Source organism: Haemaphysalis longicornis, unplaced genomic scaffold (assembly GCF_048455015.1).
Source record: "Haemaphysalis longicornis isolate Haplotype H1 unplaced genomic scaffold, Haemaphysalis longicornis Haplotype H1 scaffold_20, whole genome shotgun sequence".
NCBI classification, from domain to species: Eukaryota; Metazoa; Arthropoda; class Arachnida; order Ixodida; family Ixodidae; genus Haemaphysalis; species Haemaphysalis longicornis.
This window is the reverse complement of record NW_027526296.1, coordinates 8,073,914-8,086,054: the sequence shown is the minus strand read 5'-3', so window position 1 is coordinate 8,086,054 and position 12,141 is coordinate 8,073,914. Positions and strand designations below refer to the sequence as shown.

Genomic DNA, 12,141 nt, shown 5'->3' with positions numbered 1-12,141 from the left:
AATACTGTAGGGAAGCCTACGCATTTTGAATATTCATCGAGGAGCTCTGAGCACTGCACCTCGCAAATAAGCTAGAAAGGACGAGTTACACATGATCATCTCACCAATGCTCTGAAAGATCGCTCCTCGTGTGTTGCAGACTTGTGCGATGATACAGCTTGAAATTATTCAGAGGTGTCAGAAGCTGGAAAAAGAGCTAAATTACTGGGAATACGCTTTTTAATGTAGTAAATCATCTAAGCGGGCGGTTCTAGCACATGCACTGCTGCCCATCACAAGCGGAGACGGCGGCGCGAGTGTAGCAGCGGCGCGGGTGTAGCAGACGACAGTGGCGCGGGTCCCTAAGCTGACGTCAGAGCCAGGGGGCGCCACTTAAACATCTCACCGCCAATACATACACACACACATCATATATTGTGAAGGCGCAAACCGGAAGCCAAAACTGCAATTGGGTTCAGCGGGCAATCGCTCACGAATGTGGTGTAACAGAAGCCAAGTGCGGAAGGAGAGGATAAGGAAGCGAGAGCTCGGGCAAACTAAACCGCACGAACCTACCAACCGCTCACTGTGTCTCACAATATACATACAAATACCTGCAAAAAGCACATCAAAATCTGAATGGGCAAGCGAGATCATCAGGAATTTAAAAAAAAAATCACATTTTTCCTCATCTAGAAGCCAATTTTCTCAAACTCCCGCCTTAGAGAGTTCCTACACAACGAAAGAATTTTAACTCTCTAGGACCCTCTAACTCTCTAAGTTTTAACTCTCAATGTTTTAAATTTCCAGGCTTAGCAGTTTTGGCTAATCGTTGATGATTAGGCACTCCCTTAGTGCCTAATTAGTGAATTAGGCACTTCCTTCTGTAGGTAGACATTTTATTCGTACAGCGTCAAACTGAACCGTTCCACTCTTCATTGCCATAAAATCACTGTGTGTCATCACCATACAAACGTTTCATAATTTCACCAAACAGACCCCGTTATTATGGCAGAACCTGCGCAGTCTTAACGAACTTTCAGCTACCGTCGTTAAGCTACAATAGTGGCTTAGTGTCCCCACAGTAAAGCTGTAGGGACACCACAGTAATAAGTAAAAAATTCGCACCAATCCGCGCTATAAAGGCGATTAGAAAGCAAAGATTTAACCGACACCCACAACAATTGCGCATTCTACGTCACCTGATTTTACACACGTGGCTCTACATAGAGTGGAACAAGACATAGTGCCAGCCGTTACCTAGAATTCGCGGGAGCGGTTTCCCGAGCACCCCAGCGTCGGCCACGGCCTGGCTAGAGCTGCGGATGCTGCCGCTGTATCCCGGACGTGAGTCGGGAGAAATAAAACGGAGAGGCGCGTCTTTCGAAGGGTGAGACCGCGGAACATAGCCATCCTGATGCACAATCCTAGGACTACACAACCGCGCAGCACAAGAGCAGACACCCAAACTATTCAGCGTGTGAGCGTTGTGATTCACATTTATGCCTTTTAAAACTAGTTAGTTTAGTAAGTTTGAGAATTGCGGGAAACCTGAGGGAACTGCTATAATAGGTTTTTATCAGAACCAGTTGCTCCCTCCGCCTTTTGTAATACCTTTCAAAACGCAAACTTATTGGAATTCCCCTATTGAGAAAACGGAGTCCCATGCGTGGCAAGTAGCGCGAAAACGTTAGCGTTTCAGCCAAATATGTGTATGTGGGCCCTACATATTGTTTTCCAGCCCTGCCAACCAATCCCTAAGGCATCTTTGCCACACGACCACTTAATTCCGTCGTGTCCGGGTTACCCAGGAGGTCCTGCCGAACAAGTTAATCAAGCCGTGGGAACGAAGCGCGCAATGAACGTGAAGCTACGCCGAAACAGGTCGAAAACAACCGTCGCAAATGCAGACAAAGCCGTACGCCGATGCGCCGCCCGCGAGCAGGCACTTCCGTGCAGGGAACACCAGGTAAATTCGCCGCGCCATGCACAGTGTGCTCCATGAGGGGAACGCTCCGCTCCGCCCCCGCCACCACCTCCCCCATGTTGGGAGTTTATTGTGCCGAACGCCCTGAAAGAACTGATGGCTGGTAGAGGTAGAAAGCATTGCCTTTAAGGTCATTTCAGGGGAATTAAAGTGATTCTTTTTATTTCTTCGCATGATCGGATTCCCCATAATTGTCCTAGTTTTCTTTAATGTATTATTAATTTTCGCACCGTGTAATCTTTCAGACGATACATTGCACCTTTCTGCCGGTCATTTCAACTTTTTGCACCTTGGACAATTCATGAAATTTATTACGTGCATAAAGCACCCTCGCTGGCCGACCCAATGATTGAGTTTGCGTGTTTGGGTTGGTTTCTTCGTAACGACAAATAGTATTACATACACACGCGGCGGGCTGGCCAAGAATCCCCGTTTCGGAAGAAGGTTGCAACCTTATAAGGCCGTGATTTAGTTTATTCGGGGAAGGGTATCATCGTCGTTGTAGATGTCTTCTTCGTCGTCCTCATCATCCTCGTCATGGACATCGTCAACCGACTAGTCACACGCTGACGCAGCCGTTCATTTTCGAAGAAGAACCTAGCACCCCGATTCTGTCTGTTGTCGCGGCTTCTCTGCCCAAATCTTCTGCCCCCTCAGCCACACGCCGAAGGCGGAACAAGGAAGGCAAATTATTTTAAACAAGCCTGCGCCCCCAGCCATTTCCAAGATGTCCCGTGAAGGAGTGCAGGCCCAAGTTCCCAACTTACCAGTCTCCTCAATCCTGTCCCCGGCATCCCCGTGGACCCCAGGAGTACCGCCCCAGGGGTCAACCCCCGCCGGCAAGACGTCGCAACTAGACCACATCCTAATATTTGGCCAAGGTCGTTTCCAGAGGCTGGTTTTGTTGTGCACGATGTTGGCCGTCTTCACATCGCGTGTCCACGCCTTGGCTAACAGTGACCTTGCGCGTCCCGTCGACCATTGGTGTAGGGCGCCGGCGGCCTACGCCCACTTGCCTCTGGAGACCTGGAAGAACGCCAGTATTCCCGCCGAAGACGGCACAGATGATCGTCGCAGCCACTGCTTTCGCCACGACCCCCCTTTTCCCGTGCCAGAGGACCTGGGAGCCGATAACCGGACCGTGGTACCCTGCGACGCCGGCTGGGACTACGAGCCAAGCGCTGGAGAGCGTTCAATAGTCGGTGCCTGGGACCTCGTGTGTGGCCGGCGTTGGATCCTGTCCCTGTTGTCGGCGGTATACATGGCTGGGGGCGTGTTCGGTGGTGCCGGTGCAGGGGTATTGGCCGACCGTATCGGGCGCCGGCCGGTCCTCTGCATTATGATCTTTCTCCTAATTCTGGCCGGCTTCGGCACCGCGTTCGCCCGCAGCATACTGGTCTTCGCGGGACTCCGCTTTGTCCTGTCCACGGCATCCTCGAGCGCGATTGTCACGTCGACTTTGCTGCTCTTCGAGGTAACCGACATCGACCACCGCGCACTGTTCTGTGCTCTTTCGATATCCGCGGCTGGCATTGCGTCTGCTATATATCGCGAGCTCGTCATGGCCTTCATCCGCGACTGGCAGATGGCGCAGATCGCGTACATGGTCCCCGCGAGTGCCCTAGTCTTGGCGGTGTACCTGATGGAGGAGTCACCTTGCTGGCTCCTGGCGACCGCGCGTGTGAGTCAAGGCGAGCGCGTCATGCTGTGGGCGGCGCGTGTCAACAAGGTCGACCAAGACGCCTTCAAGGCTCGCCTCGCTGCGCTCCGGGATGAGATAAAGAGGCAGCAGCAGCAGCTCGAACACGGGCGAGGGGGAAGTTTCGATGCCATTCTGTCGAGTAAAGGTGCGTCCCGCTCTTTCTCTAGCACATGACGTACTATTGGATGGTTGCTGTTGAAAAAGGGTAGTACGTTGATTTACTAGCAAGTCTTACCATATCACCTAATTCCAGCTTTGCACAATTTGTAAAGCCATAGGGTGGATAGGCTTCGCTCGAATTAGGCTCGTTTTGCGTCGTCTCTGTGATTGATACAACAAAAATACAGCAGCTCTATTTTAGTACTTCAAGAAGAAAACGAGGTTTCCGGAAAGATTATTTACCCTGTTTGAGTAATACGGATGGCCTTTCTCAATAAATGTGGGTTTGTTTAATAAGCAAAATTATTACAAATACAAAAAAATGGCGAACGGGACACTGCTTAAAATAAATCGTTTTGTTTTAAAGTCTTTTGAGTTTTTCTGTCTAATACGCCAAAATGTCTACAGTCGAAAAATTATGCGAGAACAGCCGGGATATTACGGGAGTACAGAAAGCAGAGTGGCTATCTCAGGGTACCAGATTCGCGGCAGAACGTCTTCATGCTTCGAGTTTTATGATGTGAGAAACAAAGACGGCATCCGCGATGCACCGGTTCGCAGCTAAAATTCACTAGCATGGAGGAAGGACCAGTTACCTAGGGGCATCAGACTACATCGTTATTTAGAGTGTCTTATGTGTTGTGCCGCACTGATTTTGCCGTGGGTTCAGAACAGTGTTGTACGGAACGGCGTTACAAAGAACGGCGTTCCTGGAACTAGTTCCTTTTTGGAGGAACGGAGGAACGCCACCGTTCCATTAAGGGTCGGTGGAACTGTAACGGTAACTCGTTAGATTTTTGAAGGAACGGCAGGAACAGCGTTCCTGCCTTTACATCGCTAGGAATTGGCTGTTTTTGATGCCTAGGCTCGAGTACAAAAATCCACAAGTCGCTACTCGTTTCTCTTCCTATAAGCTCGCCAATTTTCCCGCGCTTCAGCCGTAAGTGCTTCCTCTAAGGTCAAAGGCAGAATAATAACCACGCAGCAGGCCGCAGCTTGTGTTTGTTTTCATGCTGGTTGAATTCTTACGCGGGGTTCGACGGGTGAATAGCGTAGCCATGAGAATGGTTTTCGCCTTTCATTGTTTGCCAGAGGAGGCCAGGACGCGCATCTAGCCGATAGAAGTGGTCCCTGGCGCGGGAAGATTGTCTAATATGGGATCCGAAGATTTCGCTGTCGAACATTTAGGTGCAGGACGTTTTGGTGCGGACATTTCTGTGCACGGGCATTTTGGTGCACGATGTCTTGGTCCAGACATTTTGAGTCACGGGATGTCCCAGGCATTCTTTGAACATTTTAGCTTTAATATTGTAATTTCGTCACTTGATATGATTTTACGTTCGAGACATGTGCTTGCGCCGCCGTGCGTGGAAACGAACGCTAAACCCTGGCTGAGCATTGCCGCGTAAAACCCAATTTATGCAGTAGATGGTAAAAATTGATGTTGTTAATTTGCATCCGTTAAACCTTTTTTTTATTTTAACATTCATGTGAACAACCCTACTACTTAAAGTGTTACCAAAGCGCTTTGGTTTCACTTAACCCAAAGGTGCAAGACGCAGCTGCTTTTAGTTCATATTCCCCCCCCCCCCTCCCCACAGCAAAACATCCGCGATAAAAAACAACAGAAAAACGAGGTAGATTAAGCGCGTGTGCATTCCGTTTTAATTATTTTCTCAATCAATCTCGTATTCGTTGCATTTGGGGTCGGTTCTACTTAAAACTAACCAACCAACGATCGCACTTCCGGTTGCGTTCCTTAGGGGAGGGGAAGGCTGAGCTCCGCAGCCTACCAGCCCCCTTGGTAGAGAGGGGTGTGACTTGTGGTTCACCATTCCGTCAACTGGACTTCGAAAACTTGAAGACGACTGTTGCCGCTCTCGTCTCACTAGACTATTCAATTTTTTTGCTCCTTATAATGGGAAAAACGAATGTATGCCTGGGGTGTCCATGATATGCGCGAGTTAATTCCCAATGGGGAGACTGAAGGCGAAGAAAGAGCGATTCCTGGAGTGGGGACACCATCGGTATGACCGCGACGCGCGGAAAGGCGTAGCCAGCAAACTATAGTGGCCATTGTGTTCTCAGCGGCTTTTTGGATGGCTTTTTGTTGCACATTATAGAGGTTTTGTGAGCTCCTGGGGAATGTAAAGCTTTTTCCTCTATCACTGCGGTGAGGCTTCTGAGGCTGTGAACTCCGCCACGCCTGTAGGATTTTCAGGGAAACCGAAATAATATGACTGAGAAAGAAATCTGGTCGAGCTTCGAGCGTGCAGGCGGAGAGCGGTGGGGGGTGGGGGGCTAGGACAAAGAATTAAAATGTGGTGAATGTAGGCATGTAAACATAAAACGAAGGTGGGTTTTCCCGAACAGGATGCGTGGAATTTGCATGCACAACCCGTACGTTCTTAATCAACATTTAGGACATTAGAAGCTGTGGCTGCTTTCAAAAACGCCCGTTCTTCCTCCGCAATATTCTAGACCAGTGTTCGCAAATTCATTTTAACCAGTGAGCCCAGCCTACGTAATACCCTTCATAAGGTTTTCTGCATTCTGGGGGGGGGGGTAGCTAATGTTTGTTACGTTTTGGATATTAAGGGTGTGCACGTAATTTATGTAATTTGAGGGTGTGTAATTTTTAAAAATACAAAAAAGGCGTCGGACCATTGTAAACACCGGTTAATTGTCTTAGCAAAAAAGAGCGAATATAAATTAACTACCTGTCGTAAATGAAGAAAAACCGTGTGCTAAAGAATTCAATCGGTTGCATAACAGGTGTCCCCAGGAATAGGTATTAAACAAAAATATATAAATGTAGAATTTCTAAAAATACCTGGCAAATATCAAACATGGCAATAATAAAAAATAAATTTACTGCTCCAAATTATTGTTCATAACCCACGTTAAGCGGAGATAAAAATATAACGGCTGTCGCAAACAGGCAAGCACCGGATAATTTGGTCGGCGAAAAGTTTGCGCACGGAAATGTCCGTACGCCAAAATTTCCGCACCGAAACATCGTGCACCGAAATGTCCTAGAGCCGTCTGGTGTTTGTCCGGTGCTCCCTGAAAAAAGTCGCCTAGGAGATTTTCTTTTGATTATGTTTATCTCCAGATAATCTGCTGCTGGTGGTGTTAATATTCGTATATTATACGTAGTTCGATGTGAGTTTTTAATTTCTGACTTAATTTCGCCCCAGGATTATCCGACTTTATTTTAATTTAAAACCCTAATTGTAACGTTAATGTAACGGCACGTTCCAATTTTCGAAGTGGAACTGGAACGCGTTCCTTTCGCAGTATAGGAACTTGTAACGGGAACTCGTTTCAAAATTGGGAAGGAACGAGGAACGAGCTTTCGTTCCTATATTAGAGGAACGTGTACAACACTGGTTCAGAACACTGACTGGTTGCTTTACTTACTCCCCGAATCATGTACAATACTAATTTTATGCCACCCAAAAGTGTGGCTATACACGGTGGCTTGCAAGGAAATCTTTCGTCTCGACTGGCCAGTGAGCTCATGGGTATGCCCGCCTGCCTCCATAGGCGAGGTTAATGACGATGGCAATGGGGTGAGAACGAGATGAAAGAGCAGGACAATTGAATGATAAGACCGAGATGGAAACGAAGGAGAAGGAATGATGTAGCTACAAGCAGCAACATCGTCGTGGGCGGCCAGGAGAGAGGGTAAAAAGTGCGTTGGACAAAAGGATGTCACGGAAGGAATGGAAAAACAATCAAGGATTGTCGGCCCTCCTTCGGAAACCGAGTAGTTTAAATTTAAATCTGGTAATTCATTCTTAATGAGATAAAACGCGCTAACAAGACGAGGACGAAGAGAGAATTGTTAGCGCGTTTTATCTCATTATGTGTCACCAACAGGCCCAAACCTCGTCCCTCTTGGAATTCATTCTTGTTCCTTGAGTAGCATTCGCCCGAATTATTTGTTTTAGTCGTCATTATTATTATTATAGCTACGTCTACAGATAACCGCCTCTTGTCAGGACAAGAGCTCACTGACAGCAACGACGCACTTCCTTTTGCAGATGTTCACATATCCGATCTGTTAACGAACCAGAGCTTGCGCAACCGGTCCACCGTCATTTTCGGCTGTTGGTGCATAACATTTGCCATGTTCTTCAGCCTCAACACAAGCGAAGTTATGCGCAAAAGTTGGGTGCCACGCTCTTCCCTCCTGGCGCTGAGGATTATCCAGCTCCCTTTCAACGTCTACGTGCTGAGGCGCATCGGCCGTCGGTTGTCACTAGCCTACAGCATGGTGGCCCTATCTCTCATCATCGCATGCCTAGCCGTGGTAGACGTGTACCGCGGGTCGTACGCGCTCCACTGGGGGGTCACCGTCTTGTGGCTGCTGGTGTTCGAGTTCACCTCGACCACGCTGTTCGCCTTTTCGGCCGAGCTCTACCCGACCGTGGTTCGGGGCGCAGGCGTGGGCTTCTGCTACGTCAGCAGTCGGATTGGGGCCATAATGGGGCCCTTCCTCAACGACGTGCCCTCTGCGGAGCTTCGGGGCGTGGCCTTCTCCGCCGTCGCCCCCCTCCTTATGTTCCTCGCGTTCCTGGCGTTCTCACTGCCAGAGACGACAAAGCAACCGCCAGCCAACACCATGGGAGGCATGATGGCCAACAAGTGGAAGCTGCACTCGCCGCTCAGGTTGGCCCGCAGCCACAAGGGTGTCCACGGCCCGACCAAGCGCGTAATGGCGAAGAGTATAGCGTCGAATGACAGCGGACGAAGGCGCCGTGGCAGCATGGGCTTAGCGGCGGAAGACGCAAGTGCGCACCCTTACTCGCCGGATCAAGCGGCATGTGGCCTCGCGAGATGAAGACTGCGCTTTTGCCAGCTTCGAACTTTATTTTGTCGCATATGGACACTCAACTGTCATTGGACGCCGGAACTACACGTTTCCTTGATTATCGTCATTTTTAGATTTAATGCTGCAGCATTGTGTGTCTGGTTCATAGAAAAATGTCACCGTGGCGCAAACCTCTTTCTAGCGGTGGCCCAATTTCTGTATTCGACAGCGCCGATTTTTTGCACAATGGGCCACCTATTACTTGCGAAAATAAAAGCAATGAATGGGTGAAGAATGTCGTTTGAATATGTCCAGTCCGATGCGACAGCGCACGCCTCAGAGCAAACTCCAATCACTCCAAAAAGAATAGGAGGACTCAGTTACCCCAGCACTGTTTTTTAGCTCAATACGTCATTTCAAGCACGCAAAGGAACAACATGGCCTAGGGTGGCATTCTAAAGGTGCGTCCAACTAATAAGTAAACTCCCATGAGCTCCGTCTCTTTCTAAAAAAGCGTACATACAACCAGAAACTTCAGAACGTTTTTAAGTTGGCGGTGCTGGGGGAGAGGGGGTGGGCAAGATAATGGCTGATTAAATAATGGCATTAATAATATTATTATCACTTTGACATTGTAATACCAGATGAACTGCCGAAACCTGTCGCCTCCATTTGCCCGCGCCTCCTCCTGTCGGCATTTGAGAAATCAAATGGCAATATCAACGAAATTTAGGTTCCAATAGGCAGGTTCCAGCTTCCGTTTCGAACAAGATTCTATAAACGTTATAGTAGGGTACCTTGATTCACTCACGTCTCCGCCGTAAGGCAGGGCTGGCATCGAGACACCCGACTTGGAGCAGTGGAACGCGGTTAAATTGAATTGACTTGAGCAAACCTTTAGTGTTTTATCTTGGGAGGACTAAAATGTGAGACGAACAGCATGAGAGGTGAGCGGGAAAGACAAGGGAGGCATTTACTTGCCAGGGCCGCCAGTCGACTATCGTCTTTCGTCGATATTTGCAACGAAAGGAGCATATACGCGGCAATTTTTTATTTATTGTGGTGTACCTAAGCTGCGAGATAGAGGCAAGCCCCCTCGTGTTTCAAAGGCATGGGGCGGTGTTTGTTAGATCCGACAGGTGGTGAGAAAATGTTATTTGAGCCGACAAAAAGAAAAGAAAAAAAGTTGGGGGGCCACTTCTCAGTTTGGAAAGCCGCAAGCGACTTCTGCTGCTCTAGCCCAGGAGATCAGGTGTTAATGAGTCGCAAGCTGAGAGCTGGTGAGCCCGCACTCCCACTGCTCCGGGGTGGAGGAAGGGCGGGGGTTTGGGTGGTCGGCACATACGCATACATGATGTTACGTCGTATTGGGAGTGTGGCAAGTAGTGTAGTTGTAAGGGTATGTAGTGGGGGATATATGGTGAAAAATAGTGGAGTTAAAATATGTTTCCGTCTGGAGCCTGCGCCATCTTCGGGCGTCGCAAGGGCTGAGGGAGGAATGAGAGGGTGGGTCACGGCGGCAGCTCTGATGGTATTGGTGCAGTATATTGGTGTAGTGACTAGCAACGGGAAGGTTGGAGGACGGTGCTGCCAAGTCACCCGTCCCCGATGGGAATGCCCAGAGTATCGCGGGCAGCGGCGTGCGCCACCGCATTCCCTGGGAGTGAGGCATGACCTGGGGTCCATACAATTTCGATGTAGGGCAGGGTCTTTATTGTCTGGAGAAGCTTGAGGGCGGGAGGTGAAACGCATCCGGTCAGAAAGTTCCGGAAAGTTTGCTGTGAGTCGGTAATGATGGTTACATAGCCGGTAAGTGTTGTGGTGGCGGCGAGAGCTATGGCTGTCTCTTCGGCAGTAGTGTTGGTATCAGCGATGGTGGCGGATGTCAGGATAGAGCCTTGAGCATTGAGGGCAACCATTGTGTGGGCTGTTCTGTTCGTTTAGGTTGCGACATCATTGTATCGGGTGTCGGGATCGTTGGAGTATTGTCTCTCTAGGAGACGAACGCGTGCTTCTCTTGGACCCACGTTGGAGCGGAATTGGCGAGACTTTGATGTGTGCGCGGATATGGGTGGGCTGGTGCTGTGGTGCATCTAATGAAGAAGGAACAGAACGACGCAGGTGTATCAAAACGGTGCGGCCTGTGGGGGTGAGGGATAGGCGAGCGAGCTGGCCGACTTGCTGTGCTTATAGGAGTTGAGACAGTGTATGTTGGAGGCCGAGTCGGAGTAAGTGCGTGGTGGGAGTGAATGCAGGGAGTCCAATCGCAAGCTTGTATGTTTTGATAATTAGTGCGTCGAGTGTGGAGTGTTGCTTTTTTTTTGGTTTCAGTTGGACGTAGGGTGTCCCATATATGATGCCACTTATCAGTACCGCATGAATAAGTTGGCAGGTGTCTTTTTCTCGGAGGCCGTGGTGCTAGGTGCAGACTCTTCGGATGAGGTGCGTAGGCTTCCTGACGGTTAGACGGAGTTGCGGAAAAAGAGCGGCTCTTGAACCTTGGGCTTCCAAGGGAACGTGGAGAATTCGAAGAGTGGTGACTTGCTTTACGGGAACGGAGGAAATGGTGACGGACAGATCAGGGGTTGGTTGTGGAGGATGGCCGTGTGTGCGTGCGCGGAGAACAAGCAATGCCGATTTTCGGGGTGCACAGGTGAGGCCTGGGCGCTGTAGATATTCGAGCGTGTAATCGATGGCTTGCTGTATATTGTCTTGCTGTTGTCCCGCCGATCCGGTGTTGGTCCAGGTTGTTAAAACATCAGTGTAGAATGCGTGGTGGAAATTGGGGATTGTGGAGAGTTTGACTGGAAGTTGGAGGAGGGCGATATTGAAAAGTAAGAGAAAAATGACAGATACTGGAGGGGTGCCTTTTGCCGGCGTTGGAAAAGGGTCAGATTGCATGATTCCAAGAACTATTGTGGCTGTCCGATCTGTCAGAAAGGCTCGGATGAAGTTATAGGTTTGAAGGCCTCGCGAGATGGCCTCGTGCGTGGCGTTAACAAAGGCCCCTTCGACGTCAAGACGAAGATGGTGCGCGAATGGGTTTTGCTTAGGTTATCGATATTTTTTTCTTTCAGTTGGAGGAGTACGTTTTGAGCGGATAGGTGGACGCGGAAGCCGAACATGGTATGGGGATAAAAAGCGTTGTCTTCGAGGTAGGTTGCTGGGCGATAATGCACCATATGTTCGAATAGCTTGCCAAGGCACGAAGTAAGAGAAATCGGACGGAGGCTGTCGATGGCTATAGGTTTGTGGGGCTTCGGTAAGAGTATTAAGTCTGAATGCCACCATTGTTGGGGGAGGGATCTGGCTTCCCAGTGTTTGTTAAAGAGGGTAAGAATGGATGAGAGTGTCATCGACTATGTTTCGGAGCGTTTTGTTTGTTATGCGGTCTTTTCCCGTCGTGGTGTTGCGCGTCAAACGAGCGACGGCTTGCTCCAATTCTTGGATTGTGAAGGGAGCGTCAATATCGGGGTTAGGAAGGCCAAGGTATGG

At 49.4% G+C, this 12,141-nt stretch overlaps 1 protein-coding gene across 1 annotated transcript; it reads left to right on the top strand.

The window, feature by feature from the left end:
• Positions 1-2,879: 2,879 nt before the first annotated feature.
• LOC144172386 (solute carrier family 22 member 7-like) lies at positions 2,880-8,676 on the top strand. The gene is made up of 2 exons (XM_077701135.1): positions 2,880-3,813; positions 7,877-8,676. Exons 1-2 carry the CDS (start codon positions 2,880-2,882, stop codon positions 8,674-8,676), a joined length of 1,734 nt encoding a protein of 577 aa, XP_077557261.1.
• The last annotated feature ends 3,465 nt before the right edge of the window (positions 8,677-12,141 follow it).

Bases quoted from the DNA above. Each gene is read 5' to 3' on its own strand.
- LOC144172386 (XM_077701135.1), top strand. From the start codon at position 2,880: ATGTTGGCCGTCTTCACATCGCGTGTCCACGCCTTGGCTAACAGTGAC. The intron at 3,814-7,876 runs GTGCGTCCCGCT...TTCCTTTTGCAG, and splicing joins TGCCATTCTGTCGAGTAAAG to ATGTTCACATATCCGATCTG.